General features: G+C 41.0%; 7 protein-coding genes across 12 annotated transcripts; 5 read left to right on the forward strand and 2 right to left on the reverse strand.

Moving 5' to 3' along the window:
• The first annotated feature begins 366 nt into the window (after window positions 1–366).
• On the forward strand, window positions 367–2,977 carry LOC119124281 (SH2 domain-containing protein 7-like). Its single transcript, XM_037254044.1, has 7 exons — window positions 367–615; window positions 697–752; window positions 924–1,063; window positions 1,296–1,385; window positions 1,516–1,681; window positions 1,751–1,858; window positions 2,030–2,977. The coding sequence occupies exons 1-7, from the start codon at window positions 573–575 to the stop codon at window positions 2,573–2,575; spliced, it is 1,149 nt and encodes a 382-aa protein (XP_037109939.1). The 5' UTR covers window positions 367–572; the 3' UTR covers window positions 2,576–2,977.
• Window positions 2,978–3,598: 621 nt separating this feature from the next.
• cib2 (calcium and integrin binding family member 2) lies at window positions 3,599–17,045 on the reverse strand. 4 transcript variants are annotated; one of them, XM_037254054.1, is made up of 9 exons: window positions 16,754–17,045; window positions 9,031–9,098; window positions 8,879–8,966; window positions 7,983–8,222; window positions 6,968–7,002; window positions 6,085–6,196; window positions 5,118–5,265; window positions 4,838–5,033; window positions 3,599–4,304 (listed from the first exon to the last, which is right to left on the reverse strand). In XM_037254054.1, the coding sequence occupies exons 4-9, from the start codon at window positions 8,031–8,033 to the stop codon at window positions 4,283–4,285; spliced, it is 564 nt and encodes a 187-aa protein (XP_037109949.1). In that variant the 5' UTR covers window positions 8,034–8,222; window positions 8,879–8,966; window positions 9,031–9,098; window positions 16,754–17,045; the 3' UTR covers window positions 3,599–4,282. The 4 variants fall into 4 exon arrangements, with proteins under 4 accessions (XP_037109949.1, XP_037109948.1, XP_037109947.1 ...); XM_037254053.1 differs by lacking the exon at window positions 16,754–17,045 and adding an exon at window positions 10,563–10,642; XM_037254052.1 differs by lacking the exon at window positions 16,754–17,045 and adding an exon at window positions 10,530–10,613.
• lrrc61 (leucine rich repeat containing 61) lies at window positions 9,315–12,644 on the forward strand. Of its 2 annotated transcripts, XM_037254049.1 has the most exons (9): window positions 9,315–9,727; window positions 10,565–10,660; window positions 10,735–10,881; window positions 11,084–11,144; window positions 11,386–11,471; window positions 11,545–11,610; window positions 11,691–11,759; window positions 11,904–12,029; window positions 12,104–12,644. In XM_037254049.1, exons 1-9 carry the CDS (start codon window positions 9,694–9,696, stop codon window positions 12,208–12,210), a joined length of 792 nt encoding a protein of 263 aa, XP_037109944.1. In that variant the 5' UTR covers window positions 9,315–9,693; the 3' UTR covers window positions 12,211–12,644. The 2 variants fall into 2 exon arrangements, with proteins under 2 accessions (XP_037109944.1, XP_037109942.1); XM_037254047.1 differs by lacking the exon at window positions 9,315–9,727 and having other exon boundaries at window positions 9,826–10,660.
• Window positions 13,181–16,379, forward strand: idh3a (isocitrate dehydrogenase (NAD(+)) 3 catalytic subunit alpha). 2 transcript variants are annotated; one of them, XM_037254042.1, is made up of 12 exons: window positions 13,214–13,337; window positions 13,662–13,727; window positions 14,034–14,087; window positions 14,168–14,251; window positions 14,335–14,449; window positions 14,572–14,759; window positions 14,871–15,004; window positions 15,091–15,193; window positions 15,270–15,334; window positions 15,409–15,493; window positions 15,575–15,727; window positions 15,800–16,379. In XM_037254042.1, the coding sequence occupies exons 1-12, from the start codon at window positions 13,311–13,313 to the stop codon at window positions 15,878–15,880; spliced, it is 1,155 nt and encodes a 384-aa protein (XP_037109937.1). In that variant the 5' UTR covers window positions 13,214–13,310; the 3' UTR covers window positions 15,881–16,379. The 2 variants fall into 2 exon arrangements, with proteins under 2 accessions (XP_037109938.1, XP_037109937.1); XM_037254043.1 differs by lacking the exon at window positions 13,662–13,727 and having other exon boundaries at window positions 13,181–13,337.
• Window positions 17,046–17,415: 370 nt separating the features above from the next.
• On the forward strand, window positions 17,416–21,253 carry dnaja (DnaJ heat shock protein family (Hsp40) member A). The gene is made up of 8 exons (XM_037254041.1): window positions 17,416–17,575; window positions 17,943–18,083; window positions 18,870–19,044; window positions 19,105–19,209; window positions 19,290–19,517; window positions 19,607–19,837; window positions 19,914–20,014; window positions 20,262–21,253. Exons 2-8 carry the CDS (start codon window positions 17,952–17,954, stop codon window positions 20,475–20,477), a joined length of 1,188 nt encoding a protein of 395 aa, XP_037109936.1. The 5' UTR covers window positions 17,416–17,575; window positions 17,943–17,951; the 3' UTR covers window positions 20,478–21,253.
• Window positions 21,249–22,661, reverse strand: rps27l (ribosomal protein S27 like). The gene is made up of 4 exons (XM_037254056.1): window positions 22,484–22,661; window positions 21,691–21,799; window positions 21,511–21,621; window positions 21,249–21,432 (listed from the first exon to the last, which is right to left on the reverse strand). Exons 1-4 carry the CDS (start codon window positions 22,487–22,489, stop codon window positions 21,404–21,406), a joined length of 255 nt encoding a protein of 84 aa, XP_037109951.1. The 5' UTR covers window positions 22,490–22,661; the 3' UTR covers window positions 21,249–21,403.
• A 220-nt stretch (window positions 22,662–22,881) lies between these two features.
• On the forward strand, window positions 22,882–25,267 carry LOC119124286 (ras-related protein Rab-8B-like). Its single transcript, XM_037254051.1, has 8 exons — window positions 22,882–23,131; window positions 23,465–23,525; window positions 23,599–23,659; window positions 23,737–23,814; window positions 23,924–24,013; window positions 24,118–24,183; window positions 24,293–24,343; window positions 24,406–25,267. Exons 1-8 carry the CDS (start codon window positions 23,008–23,010, stop codon window positions 24,496–24,498), a joined length of 624 nt encoding a protein of 207 aa, XP_037109946.1. The 5' UTR covers window positions 22,882–23,007; the 3' UTR covers window positions 24,499–25,267.
• Window positions 25,268–25,290: the final 23 nt, after the last annotated feature.

The following is a 25,290-nucleotide window of genomic DNA, read 5'->3' on the forward strand; positions in this document are numbered from 1 at the left end:
TCAAGTTACGGTAGTAATGCTGGACATCGTCATGGACCGAATATAGTGTTATATTTACCATAAATGATTACTTCATACCATGCAAGTGCATAATTTCCGAGACTGTGATCACTTAAGTTAAGATGGTTGAAGATGGAGCAGATCATCATGATTCCACTCAGTGTGTCAGACTTTTTACCAGACAACCACTATCGATGACGTCTCTCAAACAATATGGAGTTTTTATTAACACTACATGAACTGTTTTTTTCCACACAAATTATTTCCATGTTTTCACACTTGTACGTGAACATTTAGTTTGTTATTGCCACAGGAAACAGTCCACTTTGAGGACAAACCTCTCCCCTTGCAAAACAACGTACGTGTAAAAACCACACACTATTTTCTTCTTACTTTCCGTTTCTCACCAGGCATGACACATTGCCTGTGTCGGTAGGTGATGCAAATCAGGGTCGTTCTGCAACAGCTTTGCACAGGGGACGGGGAAAAAATAGAATTAATGTCACTGTCAAATCACAGTTCTGACGAAAGGTTACAGACTCTCCAAATGAACTCAAGAGACGGTTGATGAGATGACATCGCATTCAAATCGCGCAAAGCTAACAGCAGAGAAAGGTACAGTAGGTATCCCATTGGGGCCTCAAATTATTTTGTGATAAAACCTGAATTGTTAATGTTTTGTATTGTTTGTTCCAGGAAGTGGCAGATCATGGTTGAAGTCCCTAAGGACCTGTTGGAGGTTTGGTTTCAAGGTTAGAACCATTTCAAAAGGTCGATGCCGAAAGAATTGACAACAAATGAGCAACATTTTGGGGTTAAAAACAATAGAGTAGTAGTATACATTTTATAGTCATAAAGTCTTTGAAGAGTAAGCCAATAGTAAGAGTGGAAATATAGCATCATTTGTCTTTATGTCTTCATAGAACACTGAATCCGCGTCCCAATCGCTTTGCCATGGGAAACTCATTGAACTGTCTTCAAAATGGTTCCTCGAGATTTGTGCGTCGCACATCGCTCAAAATGGCTGCTTCCCCGCTTGGTTTGCGGGTTTCATCGCCAGGGAGTAAGAGATTAAAATAGTTGACCAATTCTGACATTGAAACTGCATTTTTATACTTTTTTTTTTATTTGATAAAAAAAAATCTTCCATGGTTTCAGTTGTCACTTGGTCGATGTCTGGTTCGAGGCTACAATGGATGAAATACATTTATTTTGCAGCTTTTAGCCACAAAAGCTAATGCAAGAATCTAATGCAAGATTTTCATTTAGCTTCAATTTTTTGTTTCCGCCTACAGGGATGCGGAAGAAATCCTCAAAGAAAAGGAAGAAGGTTGTTTCCTCATCCGTATCAGTGACAAAGCCATCGGATACGTTCTTTCTTATAGGTGAGGTTGTTGGAATTTTTTTTTTTACATATTTTGATGATGTCAGATGAAGCCATAATCAGTTTTGACACCAAACGTTTGCCGTGTACTTATTGATTTCGTGTAACATGAACAAGTTAACACGTTACAGAGGCCGCGATCGCTGTCGACACTTGGTGATAAACCAAAGTGACACAGGACGTTTGGTTGTCCGAGGAGCCGCTGAGGAACACGACACAGTCCTGGACCTAATCTGGCATTATTCGAGGAACCCCATTGAGCCGTTTGGAGAATATCTCATATCATCGTGCTTTGAGGTGAGACACAACTCATCTTAGTTTGAATTCGGTTACATATCAAAAAGTCTAATGTGGGGAATTCTGCAGGCACCTGCGGACAAGACGTACGATGTAATTCAGCATGTGTCGCATAGCAAAGCCAAGAACAAAGTGGAGAGAGACTCTGAGCAGCCGAAAAGTAAAAGAACAGTTGAGGTAGGTGTGGTCATCGGGAAAAATTGCGTGCTCACAGTTTGGGCACTTTTCTGTGTCCATTTTGTGCTAAAGACACACAAATAAAAATCAAATGTAGCTACGTGGAGCCTGAAGAATAAATCTCGGCAAAGCGGATTTATTTTCAATTGAACAAAATTTTGTCCAAAACAGGAAGTGCCACCACTCCCAAGGAGGGTCAGACACCATGAAAATATTGAACCTAGTGACCCAAACAGGATGCTGTACGCTAAGGTCAAAAAGAAACCAACCAGAGATCTTCATGCAAGCCAGCAACAAATACATAACGAAAGCTTGCCCGGCGCTACCGCAAGAAGAACCACCACGCTGGATCACAACTCCAGAAAGTGTCGTCCCCTATCTGCACCGGAATACAATTGGCTTTGCTCGGCAGATCTCACTTCTGGACCGAGAGGATCTCAAAGCGGTCACACTATTGAGCACCTGAACGACGATGCTGTTTATTTTCTGGCCGGTATGCCCGGTAGCCCTCACACTGAATGCAAAGAAACCAAATTGCACCTTCCGCAAAGTCACAGTAACTTGGTTTATGCTGGGATACACGCAGACGCCTTCAGAGGCTCCTTTTCTCACGATGACATCTACGAGATCGTCCCTGACATAGGGGACACGTGCGAATGTGAAAGCAACATGTATGAGTCAGTGGGGGATCTCAATCGTGTGTTGTGGGGTAAGTAGTACGGTTTAAAGCTAAGCGCATCATCTTCATAAAAGAAACCTACGGCTGTCGCTTTCTGTCGGCGTAAAAAGCAGGATGGCAGAGGATGACGTTCAATCCTTTTTATTAAAAAAAAAATAGGCAGTGCTGAAATTCATTCTTTGTTTATACCAACTGAATATACATTTATTGTCTCCATCTAGTGGTCAACGGTGTAATTACACCCAAAATAAAGCATTAAAAATGCGCTCCATGGAGTTTGGATGAAATCAAAATGTGAATTTTCCTGATAGTGTCACTAATAGCAGTGTTGAGGTTTTATTAGTAGAATATTTTTGTTTTTCACATTTACTACTAGTTTTGTAATGGATGACATTTATATTGTACTGAAGCTGTGAAATGAAATTAAATGATTACGACTGCTTTTCTTTTTTTTTTTACTTATGCCTCGCTGGGTTAAAAGCAAAATAAAAGCACTCACCAATTTAAGTTTATAGTTGTCAGTCTCGTGCACAGTAACAGAATTGTTTGGACAATCCTTACATTGAATCACGTTTGATTGTGAGCATGTGACCAGACACAGTTTGCCCCTTTTAAAAGCTAAAAAGCGCATTTGTCACTATACACAATGCACTCCCTTTTAACGGAGCACGAGTGTCCCAGTTTCCACGCTGTAACTGACCTTTCTGCGCCAGACTCAGCACCAATTATCCAGGTCAGCTTTTATTTTGCAATCTCGGCACTCCCTCTTGAGGTTGACACTCCATCTTAACGGCAGATGCAGGGCAAGAACATTCGGCAGAGTGCGTACACTACAGACAACAACCTGTATCACGCTCAAAAGTGTTCAACGCAAACCCGTGCGGAGAAAAAGCAGCAGCGAGGGCCTGCTGAGATGAACGCAGGATGTACTCATGCATGTGAATGCTGAGGCAGCTGCTTTTTTTTTTTTTTTTTTTTTTAATGACCGCATTGTGCAGGATTATACCTCGGTCAGTCACCGCTACTCTCCAAAAGTCACCGACACAAAATCAAAGCGATCAAACCTGACAGAGAAGACATTTATTTCCAATAATGCAATCCATGTAAAACTTGAAAAATGTCTATTCAAAAAAGGGCTGTAAGGAACACCTCATGGTAATGGCCAAGGCAGAATATGGAAAGCTAGCCCTTCAATCAGCTGGAGGAAATTAAAATACGATTGTCATGTTGTTACAGTTCCACGAGCATAACCATAACATCAAAGAAGCAATACGCCGCAAAAGAGCCAGAAGTTTACCATGCATTTACAAATAGTGCATATACTGTCGCTCATTGATGCCCTCGCTGATCTGCTACACAGTCATCCAATAGATACGGAATATCTAGAAAGTGGGGTGTATGTCATGTGCAATATACAGTAGGTAGATTCACTTTTTATGCATTATCAGATGTGCCGTAAAGGCCCAAAAATCCATCGCTTGCCGTCTGCATCGAGTTCGTTCATTCAACAGAGCAACCCGGGCCGAGCCCTTTCGGCGGTGGCGATTGAATGACTGTAATCATCCGTTACGACATCCAGCATCCTGAGAATTCCACTCCACCCCAGTGTGTGTGTGTGTGTGTGTGTGTTGCGCTCTACCCGGGCACACGTCGCGGAGGCGAGGGGCAGCGGAAGCTGGAGAAGACGGACGGGATGATTCGGAGTAGCGGACAGGCACTGTGCTCGACTTGACCGTGGAGCCCTCTCAGATTCGTATGTGGAAAGTACTAAGCAAGGCACAACATGGGAGACAGTACAGGCTTGATATTTGTGGGAGTCCAAACATGATTAACCCTTCATAATTTAGGAGAAGCACATCTATGATTTGCATTGATCATTTGATTAAAAGGAATCTGTGCCAGGTCATTTCCTGTCGGACAGCTGACTGTGAATTAAACCGACATTTTTAGAAATCGCTACCTCTAAAGTGGCACAAAGATTTAGAGTTTTTTTAAAATACAATTTTGGTTATTTTTCTAATTGTGATCCCTCAAGGGGAAATTCAACCCACATTCGGTTAGTGATGGGAAAATGAAGCTTCAACTTTGCTTCATGAACCAATTCTATTTTTAAACCATTATAAATGTGACTCAGTGTACAATTCAGCCCAAGGTTGAACAGAGAGTATCAACTCGTGGAGTAAAAAAAAAAAAAATACAACTGGTTCATGAAACAAAGTTGAAGCTTCATTTTCCCATCACTCCACTTTGCACAACAGAGACCCCGAGATCCAACACATGCAGGGAGTGAAGTTAATTACCTTAAGAAATCAGGAGCCCTTGATATCATATTTTCAAAATCAGCAAAGGAGAGTTTATTGTCTCCATCCAAATCCGCCTCTTCGATGGCCTTCTCACACACCAGCTGCACCTCCTCCGGAGTCAACTCCTCCTTTGTCAGCCTGTTCAGAGTTTTTTCCAGGTCCTCTTTACAAAGGTAATTATCCACATTGAAATCTACCCGGCAACAAAGAAGGCGCTGATGATTATTCACGTCCTCAGACCGTATCAACAAAAAAAAAGTGATAAAGGAGCCTTTACCGTATATTTTGAAAGCGTATATGGCCTTCAGTTCCCGCGGAGCCATTTCACTGAGGACCGAGAACATATCCACAAATTCATTGAAGCTGAGATTCCCCATCCCATCCTCTGAGAAAGACTCAACAATCCTGTTACGGAATGGATTTTCCTTCAGAGGAAGGTAATAACAACATTTACAAGAATTAATGCAATGACAAGCAAATACATGCCTGCAGTTCAGCCCATTTAGAACAATCATAGGCAGAGGAACACAGTTTTTTTTTTTTTGGGCGGATACCGGGATTTGGGGCTCATGTCTGTTATGTAATACGACCATTAGTGTTGAAAAATGGAGGCATTGCCGCTGGAATGGGGCACTTCATGGCACATTAACGTCCATGAGTTCACACAATGTGGTTAGGCGTACACTCAGATGGGTGATGATTAAAAATCAATTCGGCTTTTCTGAAAAGCAGAAGCATCGATCAGTGGTCGGCTGAGGTGACACCTTTGGCCATCCGTTTAGAGCTAGGGCGTCAAATTCATTTTGGTTGCAGGCCGCATGGTAGTCATCATTTTATTTGGAGGGCCGTGATGACAGTCAACGCTTTATATGATATCCAGAATAGGCTACAAAACAAACTGATTAATAACTAGTTTTGAAATCAGAGACGAGTAGAAATTGCTCAAATATTTGAGAAAGATGAATGGTAATAAAAATGGCTAACAATTTCACTGTTTTCTTAAAAGTAAAGACAATTGCAATTTTAGTATTGACACATGAAGTTGATGCACAATTTGTCCTGGGCCACATAAAATGATGCGGTGGGCCGTAACTGGCCCCTGGACCTTGAGTTTGACACCTATAATTTTGCGTAACGTCATTAAGATGTGCATTCAACAGCGACGAGATTCTCCCACTTACAAAATAGGACTGAGACAGATGTTTTTCTTTTTTTTTGGGGGGGGGGGGGGAGTCTGTTTTTACCTTTAACTCTGGCATGTTGACTATCAAGGCTAAAGGTAATTTACAATCAGGATCTTTTGTGTAGTCCATTGGTACAAGATGAGGGGCCAATTCGTGGTATCGACCATGCAACCTAGAGGAAATACAAAAAGTTTAGTCAGGACTTTGACAAAGCGGCTACAGATTTAATGATGGAATTTTTCACTCCACAAGCGATCATTTCTATTTTCCCCCACAGGGCAAAAACATGAACAAAGTTGACCAGTGACCCGTTTGCAGTCAACCTTTGAACTTCCACTTGACTGCATTAGCAACACTAGATTGACCAGCACTTGATTCTTTCAATTGAACCGGTGTTTGATGAAAATGAAATATGGGCGTGAGCTATACCATGCAGAGGTTATAGCATACGGCCAAAGGGCTGAAAGCGGCGACCTTGTGACAATCAGTGATATCCCGTTTCTGCAGTCAAACATGGTGGGCAGATAGCAGGAGTGTTTTATGAAGGTCGTAAAGTGCGAGACCCCGTCGCGCCCTCGGCTGATTGTCCCCAGCCCAATGCTGGCCTTGGGATGAAAGTCAATTCGGTATCACCGAGGGAGACGATGTCATTCCGTTAAAGATGTGATTAAAGAATGTTTCATCACTTTGATTAGGCTGCATTTGAAATAAATCATCCGCATGCTGACTCGTGAGCATTATCACTCCGCTTCACGATTTTGGCATTTTCTCTCATTTATGGCTTTCAACAGGTCGGGAAAATGGGGCCACCCAATAATTCATTGTTGAATTTCCGCTGCAGTCGAAAGGCTGAAACTCTGTGATACACAGGACAGAATGTTCTAGATCTTTTTCAGTTTCTATCTGAGCAAAGCGTTTAAATCAAATTGGAAACTTTACTTACCGTAAGATTTCCTTGCGAGTGAAAAAAGTACAATCCTGCAATGCGAATAAACACAACAAGGTGGTAAATACACACAGCTCGGAATGCAATTAACAAGCTCTTCAAAAAGGATTTCCCTAAAGCCAAATCAGCCAAAAAAAATTCAAATCAATGTGTCACCTTTCTGATGAAAGACTTTCCACTTTATGTTATCACACATGCAACAATGAGGATGTTTTCTGCAGCCGTCTGGACATGAATACGGAGGGAGGAGTGTCCAGCAACGGAATTGTGTAACACTGCGCGACAGCCGTACCGGCGGGCGCCTTCATTTACAGAACATTTGTTCTGTCTGTCTGAGCTGTGAGTGCGGGTAGCAGTGCTGCAGCCAGTTCTGGGAGAAATTTTTTTTTTTTTTTTTTAAAAATGTGTATGCCTATTGTAAAATTTGCACTTGTATTTAAATCAATTCAAGATTTATTGAACACATTAAATACCATTCAAACATGACTTCCTCCGTCCCATGAGTAATGAACTCCCCTTTTTGTCTATGCTAATATTATAATTAAACTGTGTGCCACTGAGGGACTTAAAAGGTAGCTGAAGTAAGAAGAGAAGCTCTTGAGGACCTAACTGTCTCCAGAGAGTAGAGTTTCACAGCATATCGCGCTGGCTTGGCATCAATTATTAAGGAGCACGTGTTCGATTATTGAGGACGTTTCTCAGTCCGTTGGCCTAATCTGGTCTCGGATGGGGGCGACACCTCCGCACATGCGATCAAAAATGTCCGTCAAGATGACGCTTCGAATCAGTCATACGGTAAATCTCGAGTCTAACCCAAGTTGTTCATGAACAATAAGATAAAATATTACAAATTATTTTCCAGTTACTTCCAAAGAGTCTTCTATCGGTCTATAAGAAATGAGGCTATAGAACAGCGCATTATGTTAATATCATAATTACCAAGACAAGTCTTATTGAGCCTTTACTTTAAATAAAAATGTACGGTAATGAAGGAAAGCGCATGCTCGCTCACCTGGTAGGCATCAAGCTGTTCATCTGTAAAAATAGTCTGCTTGTTTCCCATGTTTATCAAGTCATTTGTTGCTTATATGCATTGACAACACAGAGGGTCCACAGCCTTTGCACAGTCCAATACATTTAGGGGCCGTGCAGTGAGCGTCTCCGTCGCAGGGTGAGTCGGCGATGCTGCAGTGTCTCTCTTTCATGAAGTGTCATCAGTGACCGTGGGAGCCATGGCTGCAAAATGGTGAGGCTGCATTGAAGAGGACGGGGGGAAAAAAAAATAAAGAATGAGAAATAAAGAGCAAAAAAGATGAGTGCGCCGTAGTGTGGTGACAAGGTCTACAGGCTGCTTCTGCGTCGGCTCCGCTGCCCACGGGAAAGCACTCCGGCCAATGGGATGTCAGATAAATAAATAATCAAACGGTGGTGACTTATGATTTGCCGGTGAGAGCTGTCTTAATTACTGGGCTACAATGTGGATTTATGTGTGCACTGATACTGCTGGTTTTCCTGAAGCAATTACTCACCGCTGGAAAAAAAAATGACGATGTATTTTTTTTTATTCACTTGATGTATAAATGTGTAAACCACGCATACAGGAAAATGAGTGTTTATTCTGGGTCATTAATAAATGCTGAGTAAGATAAACGTTCAAAATAATGGGTCCTTGAAAAACCCGACTGAGACAAGCAAATATGTTAATGTTGCATTACTTTTTTTTTAGTCATTACAAAATCAGCACTGATTTGATTACAGCAGGTGGATACTAGATTCGTAGATACTGTCCATCTCATATGGCCACAAGTCAAAGGTCCCATTATTTTAATTTATAAATACAGCCTATACATATTTATTCGAGTCTTGAGTGCATCTCAGGCAATGTCGTGCAATGTCAGATGACCTCACCTAATTGTCTCGAATTTGCAAAAACGCACTCGTGTTTCGGCCTCGAGCGACATTCCCGATGCACATCTCCAAAGTTGCAGCCAATTTTCTGAAATCCATATAGACGTCTCAGGTGGGATGAAAGACAGAAGAGTATCACAGTATTGACATACCTTTGCTGACCTCTGGCAGATCCTTTGGTGACTGATTAGGACGGACGGTCATTGTCATCCAAGATTGCCTGCAAGCCAGGAGGATAATGTCAACAGTTTGAATCTTGTTTTCCTTTCACTTAAAATGTGTTTTTTAAAATGGCACTGCACCTAAAAGTTAAAATGCAGCATTAAGGCTAATTGGTTTCATTTTTTAAAGGCTTTATTTGACACAAATTCTATTCCAGTTTAGAGTAAATGCTGTTTATTATTGTCAGATTAGCTAAACCACTTTTCGATTTACGTCGCCATTGCAAATGGGAGTCCGTCGTAACTCGAGTCACTCCTTTGGCTCCACTGTCTTGCGTACAACGTGGTCTTATGTGTCACAGTTGTGATGGAACCTGTTGCACACAAGCAACACGTCCACATGTATCAACAACCCCCAGCAGTTACACTTAAACCCGAATGAGCCGGCCGGCCGGCCGGTCGGTCAGCAACAGGACTCCCACGGTCCGCAGCCTCCCGCAGCCCAGCAACACTAATCCGAACCACACAGCAGGACACATGCCAATTTCACGCTCCCCCTCCAAAATACCAGTTGTATCTGCACTCTGCTACGATTAATTCGCTCGTTTTGATATCAGCACATGTCACTTTTTTAAATCGGTAAAGTTAGCCAGGATGGACTCGAAGCGAGAGAATATGAAAGAGCAAGGTAAGTTGTTACGTAGCTTGTTGCTACGCCGCCATGTTAGCCGCGGCTAGTGGCTAGTAGGAATCACCAACCCGGTTGGTTACGTAACATTGGTGAGTGTTCTTCTCAGAACAGCAATTAGCATTTTTGATTTTAATAACCCTCCCACTCTGGATCCGCGTGAATCAGACTCTCCGTGCTGTTTAACCGAGCCGCTTAAATATGCTAGCACTTAATGACTGCTAGTCATCAGGCTAAATGCTAAACACTTTATATCCGGGTTCGAACTGTGAACAAATCAGATCATAACGGTACCAAAACACAGGCACGTAGATTAAGTTGACATTATTTGTTGCATTTCACACCATCATTGCAGCATTGAACCTGTGATCGGTGAAGGGAACCGAAAATGCCGAGGTTGAAAATAGAAGCTGTCACATGATCAGTTAACCTGCTGATCCTTTTAGTATTAAAGTGCATTCTTAGTGAGGGGTCATAAAATAGTCATGTTGAAGAGTTCTTCAGAATTCTGCCTAAATGGAGCTCAGTCCAGACATAATCTTCATTCAGTCTGTAAGCCTACAGTAACTCCCTTTTAAATGTAAAATAGGGACTAAACTGAGCTGCCAGATGAGGCAGGCTCATTTGGAGAAAATATGCTATTTACAGATGATGGCTTGACTTATCCACTCGCCCCCCTCTTTAAACTGAGTGGACACTCAGTGCTTGCAGTGTTCTCTTCCTGCAGTGCTGACTCACAAATGATGTGCATGTGGATGTGTTGCATTAGTGTGTGTGTGTGTGTGTGTGTGTGTTGTGCTACTGTATCTGCTGCAGTCCCCTGTTTGTTTCTCACAGAGGCAGAAGTGGAGAAGATAACGGCTGTGCTGCTCAAGTCGCACTCGGGCGAGTTTGATTTGGAGTCCATACTGTTTCTGAAATTCAGAGGTCTAGGTAAGATTGCATGTTTTTTTTTTTTTTATTGACATGTTTACTTGCGGTTGATGAATTGTTTTGTGTCTTGATAGGAATACATGATCTTGGGTGCGTAGGAGAGTGTATGAATTTGGAGAGACTGGACCTGTCAGGAAATAATATTGTCAATTTAGCTCCGTTGTCGTCTCTCCGGCTGCTTTCTGTTCTCAATTTGTCTGCTAATAGGATTTCCAATTTAGGTAAGTATTCGGGAGTGATTCAATTTTGTTTATTGTCTAATGCTCCTACAGTCTTACCTCAAAATTCCAGTGCCCCCAAAATTGTTCAATTAAGAATTTCAAATGTTTAATGCTCCATTATTTCAATCAAATTGTGATTTATGTTTGACCTTGGTGGTTCCACTGTATTTTCAAGAAATTGTTCATGTCCATATGTTTTCAGAACCTTTGCACAGTTGTGAAAATCTACAGAATTTAAACCTTGCTGGTAATATTATCTCCAGGTATGGCAATTATCCCCATTGAATATATATTTTAAATTATTTTATATGATCATTTATAGTTTGGCATTGCTTTACATTTGAATTTATGGTACCCCTTTAATATTTTAAAATGTACTATTATTTTTAATTCAAATAGAATGAGGCCTTTTTTTAGCCTTTAGCATAGAAAGTATTGTCTAAAGTGCTTTATGTTTCAGAGGGCGTGGTAAATAACTTCATTATTGTTTTTTTTTTTCAACAGTATTGATAACCTTCTCTGCCTTCAGTCTTTAAGGAAACTAGAAAGTATCCGTCTCAACGACAACACCTACAATTATTCAAATCCAGGTGAATTCTAATAACTTTCTCTGCAAGCAAATAAGAAAGCAACTGAGTAAACTCATCCAATCTCCAATTCCAGTGTGCAGAAACGTGTCATATAGAACCTTAATTCTTGACATGTTCCCCACTGTCAAGGTGCTAGATGGTAAGAGCTGTATACATTTGTATATTCCATTATTAGGACTACAAGTGTGACATGTTTGCTCTTTTTTTTTTTAATTGTAGGTGAGAGAGTCGTTGGACGTGGGAGCGACTTGTATCAGCTATGCAAAGACATTGATGACACCATTAAAGGTGTGTACGGCGGTCATCCATTACAAAGTTGCATTTGGTTGTGCACCCTTTTGACAGCTAGGTGTTGAACGATGACTTTTTATTCCTCTTTAAATATTATTAGTCTGAATTGATGTCTTTTCCCCTCCTATTTGTAATGTGAAGCCGGCCTTTACAAGAATGGCCAACTTGTTGAACATCAGGATTGCAAGCCATGGGTGGAGGAAACTTTCTGGGAAATAAAACGATCCAACAACGCCATTGTTGAAGAAGCCTACAAACAGTTTAACGGTAAAAGCTTCTGTATTGAACCAAAACACTTGTGATGTTAAATATACTCAAAGGAGACGTGTATTATTCTCCAGATATTCTCCATGAATGCAGACTCCTGAACAACAGAGCAACTCATGCAATTTCCCAAAGTGAAAGATCGATGAGCCTGAAGAAGCAACCGAAGCAGTACGCCATCTGAAGCGGGCGGGCCTATTTGTGTGTACTATAGCATGTATTTATTTAAAAATGCCCGTGCTGTATGTGCAGTAGTTTGACTAAGTTGAGCACAAGACCGATATTGTCAGAAAGTACGCGCTGCTTGTGGTGTTTCATAATGTTTGATATTGCACCCTATGCATTGGCTTTTGGAGGATACTGCATTGTATGCGCAATCAGTTTGGACAGGAGATGTCTTGACTTGCGGACTTTACATTTAGTGCCGTTTCATAGCCTGCATTAATGCCGAGACGTATGCTGCTAAAATGCCGAGATATTTCAAGTAAGAGCTTTTCCATTTTGCTGGATCATTTTGGGAGCCTCCAATTGCTGTACTTTTTTTTAACCCGTAGCAAAATGTGATTGAATGTTCCATCTGTTTATACTTGTTTTATACAATAAAGAGTATTGACAATACTTGCGCTGAAGCGTGCAATGCTTTATAATGACGATGCAGATATCAAACCATCGGCTTTTTCTTTTTGAAATAGCGTTTTACGCCATCTGCTGGCGTCATAAGCAACATTCCCATCATTTTGCATTTTGATCCCTATCATTTTTTTAAATTAATTCCACTTTTACGGATATACAGTACTGCACTTGAGCAGTATAATATACATTGTCCTATATATTTTTAAGCGAAGATAAAGGGAAATAGAACTAATGCATACGAGTAATAAAGAGATTTAGTTGGGCTATATTATTACTGTACTCGTCATAATTGATTTTCACAGTTTCTGTTTTGGAAACCGTGATTTTATATCATTAGATTTGGCACGGTTTCTTTTAATGTGACGGATTCACTTCCGCCTTGTGACAGGTAAAACAGGAAGTAATCAAATATTTTACAATGTCGTGTCGTTCTTCTAAGCAAAGTTATTTACCATCCGCAACAATAACACGACGATAGACGTAGATGAAATAACACGTACTTTGACTTCGTGACTAATTGTTGCAACTGTACCTGTTTTATTTTGAAAAGTAAATCAAAACTGCGATCCTCTCGGAATCGGAACTTGACCATTTTGTCTGCGGTTCTTCTGCGCCGCATCGACCTTGGTGGCTACTTGCTACTAGCTAAGCATGGCGGGGAATGCGTGGAGGTCAGCGGTGAGTACGGGTATTCGCCAAATGTCTAATAATTAGTCTATTAACCTTCAACCCCCGATTACACATTAGTGTCTTTTATTTGTTGTCATGGTCTCAAATGTTCGGGATAGACGGTAACTGGCCACTTTGTCTCTTTGTCAGGCACGCCCTTGCTGTGGGTTACTATAGCAACCCAAAATCACATTTAAACACATTAAAACCTTCAATTTGCGTAATCGGCATTATTTTAATGTCACATATAGTCCGAGATCCACGTGACGGCAAATTTCCGAATTACTTCCGCATCGAGGCTCCAACTGTCCATGTAATGTTCCTCACTTACAGATTGTTAAGCTACTCAGAAAATGGAGTTTATCGATCAGTGGCCAGGATAAAATCAAGGCAAAGGAAGTAAGTTAATCTTAGTTTTGTATTACGCAGTATATTACTTATTTGAAGGCGAAATCGACCGACTAGCTTAGTTGAGCTTCCCGTTTGATTTGAATGTCAATAGCAGTCATTTTCAAGCTTTTAACACAATCGTGGGCAGGAATTTCCCTTTGTATTTTCGATACGTGTGAACGTGTACATTTGTTTTTATATGAAGCACAATAATACACGTTTACTCGCTGGTATTTTTAGGGATTATCTCTGACACCGAGTGGAGTTTGAATATTTATGTGTCACCAAACACCTCATGTATGTTTTGCTCGACAGGCCCAGCATGTGGCAGGAGCCTTGAGAAAAGAGAGCAAGACATTCTCCCGTGGGGTAAGTATGGCACTCCACTGTAGGATGGCAGTATTTGAATGTTGCAATCTGTCAAACTTTCCTTTCGACCTGCATTTCAGATGCAAACGGTGACTTTGATCCCCGGTGATGGAATCGGACCAGAAATCTCCGCTGCTGTCATGAAGATATTTGACGCAGCTCAGGTTAGTCCTGAAGAATCGCCTGATTAAAAGTAACATCCTAAAAGTCCTATAATTATTCCGATATATTATGTGTTTTCTTACAGGCCCCTATTCAGTGGGAGGAGAGGAACGTTACAGCCATTAAAGGTCCTGGGGGGAAATGGGTGATTCCTCCAGATGCTAAAGAATCAATGGATAGGAACAAAATGGGTCTGAAGGGTAAGATAACATTCATTATGATAACCTGATATGTGAAATCCAATCAATGAGTCTGAATTCACACTACATGGCATCAGATAGCTTCAGGTCCAAATAATGGTGACTGACATTTCCGTCACCAGGTCCTTTGAAGACGCCAATTGCTGCGGGTCATCCCTCTATGAATCTTCTCTTGAGGAAAACCTTTGACCTCTACTCCAACGTGCGCCCTTGTGTTTCCATCGACGGCTACAAGACGCCCTACACTGATGTGAACCTCGTCACCATCAGAGAGAACACAGAGGGGGAATACAGTGGGATTGAACATGTGGTAAATAGCTTCAACATGATTGACTTTGTCCTACTGACACCATCTTTATTCCTACACTGAATTCAAGAGATGTTTATTTCAAAGACGCCGTGTGTATACGCCTACTTGCAGATTGTCGATGGAGTTGTGCAGAGTATTAAACTCATAACGGAGCAAGCCAGCCAACGCATTGCCGAGTACGCATTTGAATATGCGAGAAACAATAAGAGGACCAGTGTCACTGCGGTTCATAAGGCTAACATCATGTAAGATCACAGTCCATGCAAATCACCGTAGGTTTAATTTGCGTAGCTCGTTTTCTTAATCAACTTGTACTCTCTTATAATATCAGGCGCATGTCGGATGGGCTCTTCCTCCGAAAATGCAGAGAGGCCGCTGAAAGGAATAAGGATATTAAATTTACTGAGATGTACTTGGATACTGTGTGCCTCAACGTAAGTCCTCTCAAAATTGTATTTTTCTTTTTCGTTTTTGAACGCACCACCTTGATTGTTTATACCCAATTTACAGATGGTACAGGACCCTACACAGTTTGATATTCTGGTGATGCCAAATTTGTATGGCGACATCCTGAGGTAAGAAGATAAACAATTAATGTGTCACTGTACAATTGCTTAATGTGATGTAATGTGTTACTGTTTCCCTTCAGTGATCTTTGTGCTGGACTTATTGGAGGACTCGGAGTGACCCCTAGTGGAAACATTGGCGCCAATGGTGTTGCCATTTTTGAGTCTGTAGGTTGACTTGCGTTCTATTTATTTATTTGTTTGTTTTAAATGTGACTTTGATGAGTTCCTTTTTACTGATTCATTCAGGTTCATGGAACAGCCCCGGATATAGCAGGAAAGGACATGGCCAACCCCACCGCTTTGCTGCTAAGCGCGGTTATGATGCTGCGCCACATGGGCCTGCACGACCACGCAAAGAAGATCGAGACCGCCTGTTACGACACCATTCGGGACAAAAAGGTAAACGTCGTCCTAGCGCGCAGGTTTGTCATTGTGTCGGCGTGTAACGTGCCTTTCTTGGCTTTGTTCTAGGTGCTCACCGGAGACCTCGGAGGGAAGTCAAAGTGCTCCGAATTTACAGAGGCCATATGTCAACGAGTGCGAGATCTCTAAAGGAACGAATTTAGTGTGTGCCTCTTTATGCTCACGTTTGAAACCAAAACACAATTAAAACGGTCTCAGGATTTGTAATCCTGGGTGTCTTCTTTATTTGCAGCTAACATTTTCTTCGGTTACAAATACTTTGTACTCAGTATGTATTTTATTGCGCTTAAGAGTATGAAGGAGACCAAGTATGATGATGATATTGGCGTGTGTATAACTGCTGTGGTTTATATCATATAGATACATTACTATACTTAAAGTCACAAGTTATTTTTGTTAATGTGAAAATTAATCATTATTATATAAGATTGACTTTAGGTCATATGGAAATCTTAATTTATATTTTTTTCCTGCATATTCTGAATGTATTATATTTAGGGATGCATATCGTTAGGATTCTATCGATGTCGATATTGATACTCCTTATCGATGCCGATATTTATCAACTCTTATCGATATGTTTGTATGTAATTTGATTGAAGTAAAGATCTGAACAAGAAGATAAAAAGTATCATTTATTTTTAACAACTATTTTATTGCTGCAAAGAGGACAACTCAAGCAACATCCTGTACCGTCAATGTAAGCGTTCAACAAGAGAAGCTCTGCAGTGAAAGTAATTGGAAAACAAACTATAGCAGCACCCTATGCTCAGTCACAGTGGAACTGGACATTTCAAATGAATGGTTTATGCTTAAACTACATGTGATGCTTCAACAAACGTTCAACTAGTCATCTTTATTTTTCCTCTTTTAACGAGAGTGAATGAGGATACTTGCGTGCGGACTTGTGTGGTGGTTTTACCAAAAAAACAATACAACGTAACATTAACGACCAGATATATTAGCAGAGTTAACAACGACAAACATAGAAAACCAACTTACCGTGACTTTTCGTTGCCAAAGGATGGTCAAAAGAGCTTTGTTGAAGACGCGGTGTTTGCGTTAGCATTAGCCGCTCCACGTAAACTGTCAAAAACAGCGCTCTTTTGACTTTCTCCCGTGAGCACACTAAGTCCTTCATGAGGTTGCTCGTGTTTCCTCCTTGGTAGCAATTACTTTCCCCAAAAAAATTTAGGCACTTTAAATAGTTTAAAAACTTTAAAAAACCCAAACCTTTGAACGCTTCGCTCTCACAGCTGAAATGTTTGTTGTGAGACGCGGTAGGAGCGTTACGTCATCAACGGGTGCCTGCAATAGCGTCATATTTAATTGACCGTCGCTGGATGATGATTAAAAATCATTTCTGCATCCCATTCAACTATTTGAGCTGATTTTGGTTTTATTCATCAATAATTTGTCCGATTTTTACACATCTTTCACTTTTACATCAATTGCATTTTTGTCTGAAATGACAAAAATAGCCCATAAATCAAGTCCAGAAAACTAAAAAGTATACGATATACTTAGTTGCCTCCCAAAATCGAAGATTGAGTGGAAAGAATTTTGAAACTCGAGTGTGGGTGTGATATGTTGTCTTGCTTGTAACTAAAAAACAAATTTATACATGGATGATTTTTTTTTTTTTTTTTTTTTTTGCTTAGCCCCTTCTGGGCTTCCGTATTCGACAGCATCCGGCCCATTCAGCTCGATCTCTCCAGAAAGTTCCACGCTGAAGAGCCGTTATAAGAACCAGCCATCTTCTAGAAACCGGTTTCACTTCAGACTGACACCACAGTCATTTCGTAGGAGACAATAATACCACAAGTAAGTTGGACTAGCGATGTTAAACGCTTTACAGCTATTTCTCGAAGTTATTACGTCGCATTTTCTGTTAGCACAGTGTTATACACAGTACGGGCTAACGCACGTGATAACTGATAAGCACCGAATTGCTTTTAGAGATGAGCAGAGTACGACAAGCTCCATTCTATCAATTTTGTTATTATGCTATGTAATAACCGTGCGGCGTCCTGTTATTAATGTGGTGTATGTTACTTTTTTTGTCTGTGTTAAAGCGCTTTGTGTTCTCAAACGGGTTGGTTGCTAGCGTCAACTGTGTTGACTGGTCAGCATGGCGACCACTTAGAGCTCATTTTGTTGCTGACATTTTTTTTTTACCAATTTCTTGAAGGCTGTCATAATGGTTCGCGAAACTGGCTACTACGATCTCCTTGGTGTTGGACCCAAAGCTTCTGCGGAGGAAATTAAAAAAGCTTACAGAAAACTGGCGTTAAAATATCACCCGGACAAGAACCCCAATGAGGGCGAGAAGGTGAGCTGAAGCTAAATATAGACTTTTGGATAATCTCTGTGGCCATTTACGACTTGTTGGGAATGGCCCCTTCTAATTTTACACCCTATGGAATGATCTGGTAGCTTCTCTTTGTAGGTACAGTATGGACAGACCTGTTAGCTGTATGATCCAGTCTGGAATAGCACATGATGCAATGACAAGAGGTTATGCAATTTGAGAAAGTCATTCGGGACCAAGCCCAGATGTGGACAATAGAACCCCTCAAAAATGTTTCATATCTCATCTTAACCAGTGGTTTATATTATCTAATTTATACTAATATATTTGTTATGCATTTTAAAAGGGTATGGTCTGTCAGTAGAATATTATTAAAATTGTCTGCTGAAATGATCCATCTCTGGCGCCACCTCATGCTCCTTTTGCCTTGACAATAGCCTATGAAAGAATGTGGAAACACAAGGAGTGTTATTGACCACTTGTCAGGAATGCAGTAAGTCAGCTTTTTTGGATTTTTTAAAATTGCGATTGTACGTTCCAACACACACATGGCCAAATCGGTCAAATGTAGTGTTTTGCAGCAATCTGTCATAAAAAAGACAATGTCGGCACAGTGGCGAAGAAGAGTTTGTTTTACACAGTCGATGTTTGTTCAGTACTCGTGCACGGTAGTGATGGGTGTGGCTTTGGTCAGAGGCTTGAAGCATGAAGTGAGGCGACATTCAAATGTTGGGAGTGGCTAAAAAAACTGTCAAACATTTGAACATTCAGGCATTGGTATGTGATGCTCTTTTTTTTGGTCCGCAGTTCAAGCTTATATCGCAAGCATATGATGTGCTTTCGGATTCCAAAAAGAGAGATCTCTACGACCAAGGCGGGGAGCAAGCAATTAAAGAAGGCGGAATGGGCGGAGGGTCATCCCCCATGGACATTTTCAACATGTTCTTTGGGGGCGGGGGAAGGATGCAGAGAGAGAGGAGAGGTAAGAGGTCTTAAAAAGAAACTGACCTCCAAATGTCAACTCAAACTGATGACTTTGTAGGGAAGAACATTGTCCACCAGTTAAGCGTTTCGCTGGAGGACATGTACAATGGCTGCACGAGGAAGCTGGCACTCCAGAAGAACGTCATATGTGAAAAGTGCGATGGTACGCAGTCCTCTTGGAATATGTCCTTCTGTATTTCCATTTCTCAAATAAGTCCCCATGTATATTTTCTTTGCATTCAGGTTATGGTGGTAAGAAAGGTACCTTGGAGAAATGCTCCAACTGTAAAGGAAGAGGAGTGCAGATCAAGGTGCAGCAGATAGGACCGGGCATGATTCAGCAGATTCAGAGCATGTGCGGAGATTGTCACGGGCAGGGCGAATCGTTCAGCTCAAAGGACCGCTGCAAGACTTGCAATGGGCACAAAGTGGAGCGTAAGAAGAAAATCCTGGAAGTTCACATTGACAAAGGTCATATACACGACATATTGCATTCGAGCAAGCAGTCTGTCTTCTTCCATGATGTGTCGAGAAACAAGTGGATGATGTTTTTACCGCAGGTATGAGAGACGGTCAGAAAATTACATTTCACGGCGAAGGAGACCAGGAGCCTGACCTGGAGCCCGGTGACGTCATCATCGTGCTGGACCAGAAGGAGCATAGCCTTTTCAAACGAAGCGACGATAACCTCACCATGACCATGAGCATCAAACTGGTGGAGGCCTTGTGCGGCTTCAAGAAGGCCATCAACACCCTGGACGACCGAACGCTCGTTATCACCTCGCAACCAGGTAAGCGCTACACACGTGGACTGTGACGGTTGCCTTCTTTCGCCGCCATTAAGTCTTTCTCTTTGCCCGATCGAAGGTGAAGTTATAAAGAACAACGACACAAAGGTGATCCAAAACGAAGGAATGCCAGTGTACAGGAGCCCTTACGAAAAGGGACAACTCTTCATACAGTTCCAGGTAAGATTGTAATAACAGCGTTAACTAGCCTTGACAGTTTAGTTCATTCTCTGACCAAACCGAATGCACTCAAGTCCCAATTCAAATGACTAGAAATGCAAATTTGTTTTGATGAAGAAACTGTGACCCAACTTCGAGGTTATTTTAAATACAAGCAACCATTACCTGATGTCAAGGAATGCTCTTACTTACAATTTGAATGGTGGTTATTATTTTAAAACATTGTGTACTTACATCTACTGTTCAGGTGGAGTTTCCTGAAAAACACTGGCTCCCGGAACATCTCATGTTCCAGCTGGAAAGGCTGCTTCCCCCCAGGGAGGACGTGTTGATCACCGACGACACGGAGGAGGTTGAGCTCTGCGAGGTGGACGAGCGAACGCAGCAGCGGAACTACAGCAGAGAAGCTTACGATGAAGACGAGTTGGGTCCCAGAGGTGGGGTGCAGTGTCAGACGCAGTAGTCTGCCACCCTGTGGACAAAGTGAATCACCTGGGCTGAGGTTCTTTAGTTACTGTGTTCCAACTTTTGTGCTGATTAAGCACCCAGCCCAAATTTTACTTTGTTCTAAGAGGCGCTGAGTTGGAAACATAACTTGACACCCAAGTGGCACAGTTTAGTTCAGGAAAGACTGATCTGGTTTTTTTTTTTTTTTTTTACACCAGCTCATGCCACAAAAAGTGCTGACACAAATGAAAATGAATCCCATCTCGTTCATAATCACCTTTTTAAGGTCCACCGCACACTGAGCTAGTTGACCAAAAGCTCCTGAATTGTTGTATCTAGTTTTGCTCGAAATTTGAATTGTTGATGAACGGCACTGCAAATGTAACGGTCAATCAAAAATTTCATCAGAGGTGTTGTTCACATCAAAAACGGTTTCGAAGGTCACTACAATTTTTTTTTTTTTTTTTAACAATATAATGTATATTGCACCGATGGCTAAAAAGCAAAGTGTTAATATCCATTTCAAAAAGCTGATTTTAATCACCTTTGACACAAATGAATATGTACTGAACTGTACCACTTGGTGAAAACATTGCTTTTGTTTAACATTCTTTAGATATGGTTATGCAAGGTTTGTGATTGGTAAAAAACATTATGTACCTGTTGCTGGTCTTCTCTTTATGTTAATACCCCAACAGATGTTTAAAAGACTACTTTGTATGCTTTCCGTGAAGGTCATTTCAGTCATAGCTCCTCAAAAACCTTTATCAATAAATTTCCTGTGTGCTTCAATTGTTGCCACTTTTTTATTGACTAGTAAATTGTATTAAAGGCATATTTTATAGCAACCTTATAAAATCACAAACATGATTTGTATCCATCTGCATAGTGACATCTGAACCAGGGATTTCATAATGGGCATTTTAGAATGAATGTTTCCTTTTAATGCTGCTTCCTCCTGAAAGAACAGCCTGTAAAGCAGAAGATTTTTTTTTAGTTAAGCCTCAGTCAGATACAGACACTATTTTATGACACTTGCTGAAGTTCACCTTCTGTGAGTCTGGCTTTTCCTCCTTTCGGCTGACACAACACTGTGGAGCATCCCACACATAGAACCACCGTCTGCGCATGGCTGAACACAGTCGTGATCTTGTAGCATCCTGCAAATGCACACACATTAATACCTTTCTTTGCTACTGGTAAACAAATGTCACTTCTGCGGAGCTTACCTGGACACTTCACATCCATAAAATAGGAGTTTGGACTCTGAACAAGTCTTTTCTTTTTGTGTTGTCTCCTCTCATATTCAAGGGAGGGGTGAAGGAGGTCTTTAGCCAACTAAAAGACATAATAGGTTGTACTTTTTTTAACATGTAATGTAAAAACAGGATACAGAGCAGCACATAGCGGTAAAGATTCGACATCAACATGGTTCAATTGTAAAAAAAAAAAAAAAAGTATGGCATATTTTGGTATGTCACGACGAACAAGTCTAAAAAAAAAAAATCTAAATTGATCGTCTTTATTTATAGGTGCTTCAAAGATTTCAATTGCTCTGTAAACAGTAACGTTATGAAAATCCAAACAGGACTCAAAAGATCTTGTAAATAACCGAAGCACGTCTGAAGCTTCAAACAAGACAGCAATAACTCTTCAATCGACATCAATTCCAAACATTCGCAATCGACTTAACGGTCATTTTTGCTATTTTTAACGCTGAAATTGAGCAATGGTCGCTGTGAAGAAAATTGGGACGCAGGCTAATGTCTGGACCTCGTGAGAAGTCCCTCACGCGCTGCTGACTTTCCAGCAATTAGACGACCCCCGCGTCTCGCCAAGCTAAAGCGGGGCTAGCAATAAACACTCCACGGGCACACCATGCGCTTGCTCTCACTACGTACAGCAGCACAATGTTATTCAAAACGGCTCCCACCATTCGTTTCCTGTGTGACTTTATTACACAAACGTTGTGTTTTGGAAAATAAAGGAAACAATAAGGATAGATGAGAGTTTTTAACTTACAGGCATCTCGCTGCGCTTCTTCTTCTTCTTCTACTTGGTGGTTGTAGATATCAACTGGGAAGAACTGGGATTACCACCGAGCTGCTATTACGAAAAATAAAAGCAAAGTGCTTAGAATCTGATAAGAAATAGATAATAAAAGTACATGAATACTTCAAGTAGTTTAATCATTCATTTACAATAGACATGATTGCTCGAGTAGGTTTATTTAATACATAGAAATGCTTAAAATTGTATGAAAGCGAAACTTAAAAGATATATATAGTATTGTTTTTTTGTTTTTTTTATTAGAGTTCCAAGCAAACAACGCGTGTTTAGTGGGAGAAAAAAAAAATCAAAACAATAGCGGTTTGGTAATTAAAACTACACCAACCAAAATGCAGCGCGCAGCATTACGTCACTCATCTCTGCATTGGCCAGCCGCCAGACCGCCTAGGACAGCTGAGGACCCAAAAGACAGGGGATCCCTCCCGGCCCAGCATTCCCAATTATTGACCCAAATCTCGTCGTGTTTCCTTCACGCAATGGCGAAGACGTACGATTACCTCTTTAAACTGTTGCTCATTGGCGACAGCGGGGTGGGCAAGACGTGCCTTCTCTTTCGGTTCAGCGAAGACTCCTTTAATACCACCTTCATATCCACCATAGGTGAGTTGACCGCACTAGCCTGTCAGTTACAATCATCATCATAATAATAAAGCACGGTTTACATATGTAATAACACAACATAGGTTGTGCATTCGGGTACGTGTTTGTATACAAAGGGCAGAGATTGATTGCATGCGAAAAAGACAATGGGTGTGAGATACATTCTAATGAGCTATCCATCAAACAAGCCCAGATTTCACATGGATCAAGTCAACGTGTTAGTTAAATGAGCTGAGATGTAGATGTTCCACATTTGAAACAATATGCATCCAAAAGAAAATAATGAAGATCCACTCCTGCAGTTTTCTGACAAGTCTGTTCATTTTACTGCAGGAATCGACTTCAAAATCAGAACAATTGAGCTGGATGGAAAGAGGGTCAAACTTCAAATATGGTAAGTGTCATTTGATTTTGATTTTTTTTTTATTGGGAAAAAAATATGGATGCAGATCTTTGTTTTCACTCAGGGACACTGCAGGCCAAGAACGCTTTCGCACCATCACGACAGCTTACTACAGAGGAGCCATGGTAAGTGTTCACTCACTGTGCTGGAATGTTGAGAAGCTGGACGAAGGAACAATGATTTGTCATTGTCCTCCTCTCAGGGAATCATGCTGGTCTACGACATCTCCAACGAGAAGTCGTTTGAAAACATTAAAAACTGGATCAGGAATATTGAAGAGGTGAGCTGTGGATGAATTTGTATTTAAAATTGAATTATAGGTAATAACAGTAGGGAAGCACGTCGTTAAGAATTGTGATTCATTTCGCCTTCAACTTTCCAACTCGCAGCACGCCTCATCGGACGTGGAGAAGATGGTCCTGGGTAACAAATGTGACATGAGTGACAGGCGGCAGGTGTCCAAAGACAGGGGTGAAAAAGTGAGTGAGTCCCCAACTCTGCCAACAGCATCTCATTCGAGTAACTCAAATACATTCGATATGCATGCTAATCAAATCACCGCCATGTTGTTTTTCCTCTTTAGCTGGCTATTGATTATGGTGTCAAGTTCCTGGAAACCAGCGCAAAGACAAGTCTAAATGTAGAAGAGGTACGTTCACTTTTAGAATCTTGACATTTTGAAGTATGATATGGTGGAGGAAGATTGTCATGCCGAAAACTGAGGTAATGAATCGTATTTGTTTTGTGATTTGAATCAGGCCTTTTATACCATGGGAAGAGACATTCTGCACAACCTGAGCTCAAAGACAGTAAGTGCTTTTGACATGAAACCTTTGGGCGACACAAATGTGACTTATTGTTTTCTTAATAGACTGACAACATTGCTGGAGGGTCGGGAAAAGCAATCAAGATCACAGAGAAAAAATCCAAGAGGATCAAATTCCTCAAGTGCTCGCTCATCTAGAGCATGCTGTGACCTTGCTCTTTTTGAGAGGGCTCATTGCTTCTCAATGTGACTTTGGAGGGGGAGGGGCTTCTCAGCGTGAGCGGACTGCTTCCCCCGCACGAGGGCTCGTCCCGATTGAAGACACGGAACCGGGGGCCTGAACCTTGAACGGTAGGCCATGGCTTGTTTCTAGCCGAGGAGTCCGTTTTCTCTTTTGCCTTTACCTCAGTTATTCAACTTGTGTTCTTAACATACGTGTACAATAACAAACACTTAACTCGTTTCACTTTGTAGCACTACTATTTTGACTTTGTGCCATATTGACCACGAGGACGCTGTGCGACATACATATCAAGTCCCAGCAATGATTGTATTTGTGTGTGTATGTAAATTTATGTCTATGGGTCATTTTCATACAATTTGATCGTCCATGGTAAAAACATTTTTTTTTCATGTTGCATTTGTCACGCTTAAAAACATTTCAGTAAGTTATGAATATAACATTTGAGGTATTCATAAGTTGAAGTTAACCTGAAATGTATTTTGCCGTCTGTCTGCTTTGTACGATTGCAAAATGGCTGCGCAGATCCCTCGGGTGTATTAATTGCTACAAGAGTGACAAAGACTGAAGATGCGCATGTGGAATGTAGAAGCAATAAACAATATACACTTTTTTTTTTTTTTTTTGGGGGGGCTGAAAGCTTGAATAAGATTTTGGAAACAATTACGACTTGAATGGAAACTGTCAACAATTCAAATAATCAGTAAAATACTCATTGTATTACCATTATTAATCAAATATGAAAATGA

Source organism: Syngnathus acus, chromosome 6 (genome assembly GCF_901709675.1).
Source record: "Syngnathus acus chromosome 6, fSynAcu1.2, whole genome shotgun sequence".
Lineage (NCBI taxonomy): Eukaryota > Metazoa > Chordata > Actinopteri > Syngnathiformes > Syngnathidae > Syngnathus > Syngnathus acus.

Excerpts from the sequence above, each read along its gene's own strand:
- LOC119124281 (XM_037254044.1), top strand. The coding sequence starts at position 573 with ATGACATCGCATTCAAATCGCGCAAAGCTAACAGCAGAGAAAG. Across the intron at positions 1,064-1,295 it reads GCGGGTTTCATCGCCAGGGA|GGATGCGGAAGAAATCCTCA; the intron begins GTAAGAGATTAA and ends TTCCGCCTACAG. Across the intron at positions 1,386-1,515 it reads GGATACGTTCTTTCTTATAG|AGGCCGCGATCGCTGTCGAC; the intron begins GTGAGGTTGTTG and ends AACACGTTACAG.
- cib2 (XM_037254054.1), bottom strand. The coding sequence starts at position 8,033 with ATGGGAAACAAGCAGACTATTTTTACAGATGAACAGCTTGATGCCTAC. Across the intron at positions 6,197-6,967 it reads ACTCGCAAGGAAATCTTACG|GTTGCATGGTCGATACCACG; the intron begins GTAAGTAAAGTT and ends TATTTCCTCTAG. Across the intron at positions 5,266-6,084 it reads TCAACATGCCAGAGTTAAAG|GAAAATCCATTCCGTAACAG; the intron begins GTAAAAACAGAC and ends CTTCCTCTGAAG.
- lrrc61 (XM_037254047.1), top strand. The coding sequence starts at position 10,363 with ATGCTATTTACAGATGATGGCTTGACTTATCCACTCGCCCCCCTCTTT. Across the intron at positions 11,611-11,690 it reads CACTGTCAAGGTGCTAGATG|GTGAGAGAGTCGTTGGACGT; the intron begins GTAAGAGCTGTA and ends TTTTAATTGTAG. Across the intron at positions 11,760-11,903 it reads CATTGATGACACCATTAAAG|CCGGCCTTTACAAGAATGGC; the intron begins GTGTGTACGGCG and ends TGTAATGTGAAG.
- idh3a (XM_037254042.1), top strand. The coding sequence starts at position 13,311 with ATGGCGGGGAATGCGTGGAGGTCAGCG. Across the intron at positions 15,005-15,090 it reads GTTCATAAGGCTAACATCAT|GCGCATGTCGGATGGGCTCT; the intron begins GTAAGATCACAG and ends TTATAATATCAG. Across the intron at positions 15,335-15,408 it reads TTGTATGGCGACATCCTGAG|TGATCTTTGTGCTGGACTTA; the intron begins GTAAGAAGATAA and ends GTTTCCCTTCAG.
- dnaja (XM_037254041.1), top strand. The coding sequence starts at position 17,952 with ATGGTTCGCGAAACTGGCTACTACGATCTCCTTGGTGTTGGACCCAAA. Across the intron at positions 18,084-18,869 it reads ACCCCAATGAGGGCGAGAAG|TTCAAGCTTATATCGCAAGC; the intron begins GTGAGCTGAAGC and ends TTTGGTCCGCAG. Across the intron at positions 19,518-19,606 it reads GGAAGTTCACATTGACAAAG|GTATGAGAGACGGTCAGAAA; the intron begins GTCATATACACG and ends TTTTTACCGCAG.
- rps27l (XM_037254056.1), bottom strand. Across the intron at positions 21,622-21,690 it reads TATGGATGTGAAGTGTCCAG|GATGCTACAAGATCACGACT; the intron begins GTAAGCTCCGCA and ends GTGCATTTGCAG. Across the intron at positions 21,433-21,510 it reads AAAAGCCAGACTCACAGAAG|GCTGTTCTTTCAGGAGGAAG; the intron begins GTGAACTTCAGC and ends TCTGCTTTACAG.
- LOC119124286 (XM_037254051.1), top strand. The coding sequence starts at position 23,008 with ATGGCGAAGACGTACGATTACCTCTTTAAACTGTTGCTCATTGGCGAC. Across the intron at positions 23,815-23,923 it reads GGATCAGGAATATTGAAGAG|CACGCCTCATCGGACGTGGA; the intron begins GTGAGCTGTGGA and ends TCCAACTCGCAG. Across the intron at positions 24,344-24,405 it reads ACAACCTGAGCTCAAAGACA|ACTGACAACATTGCTGGAGG; the intron begins GTAAGTGCTTTT and ends TTTTCTTAATAG.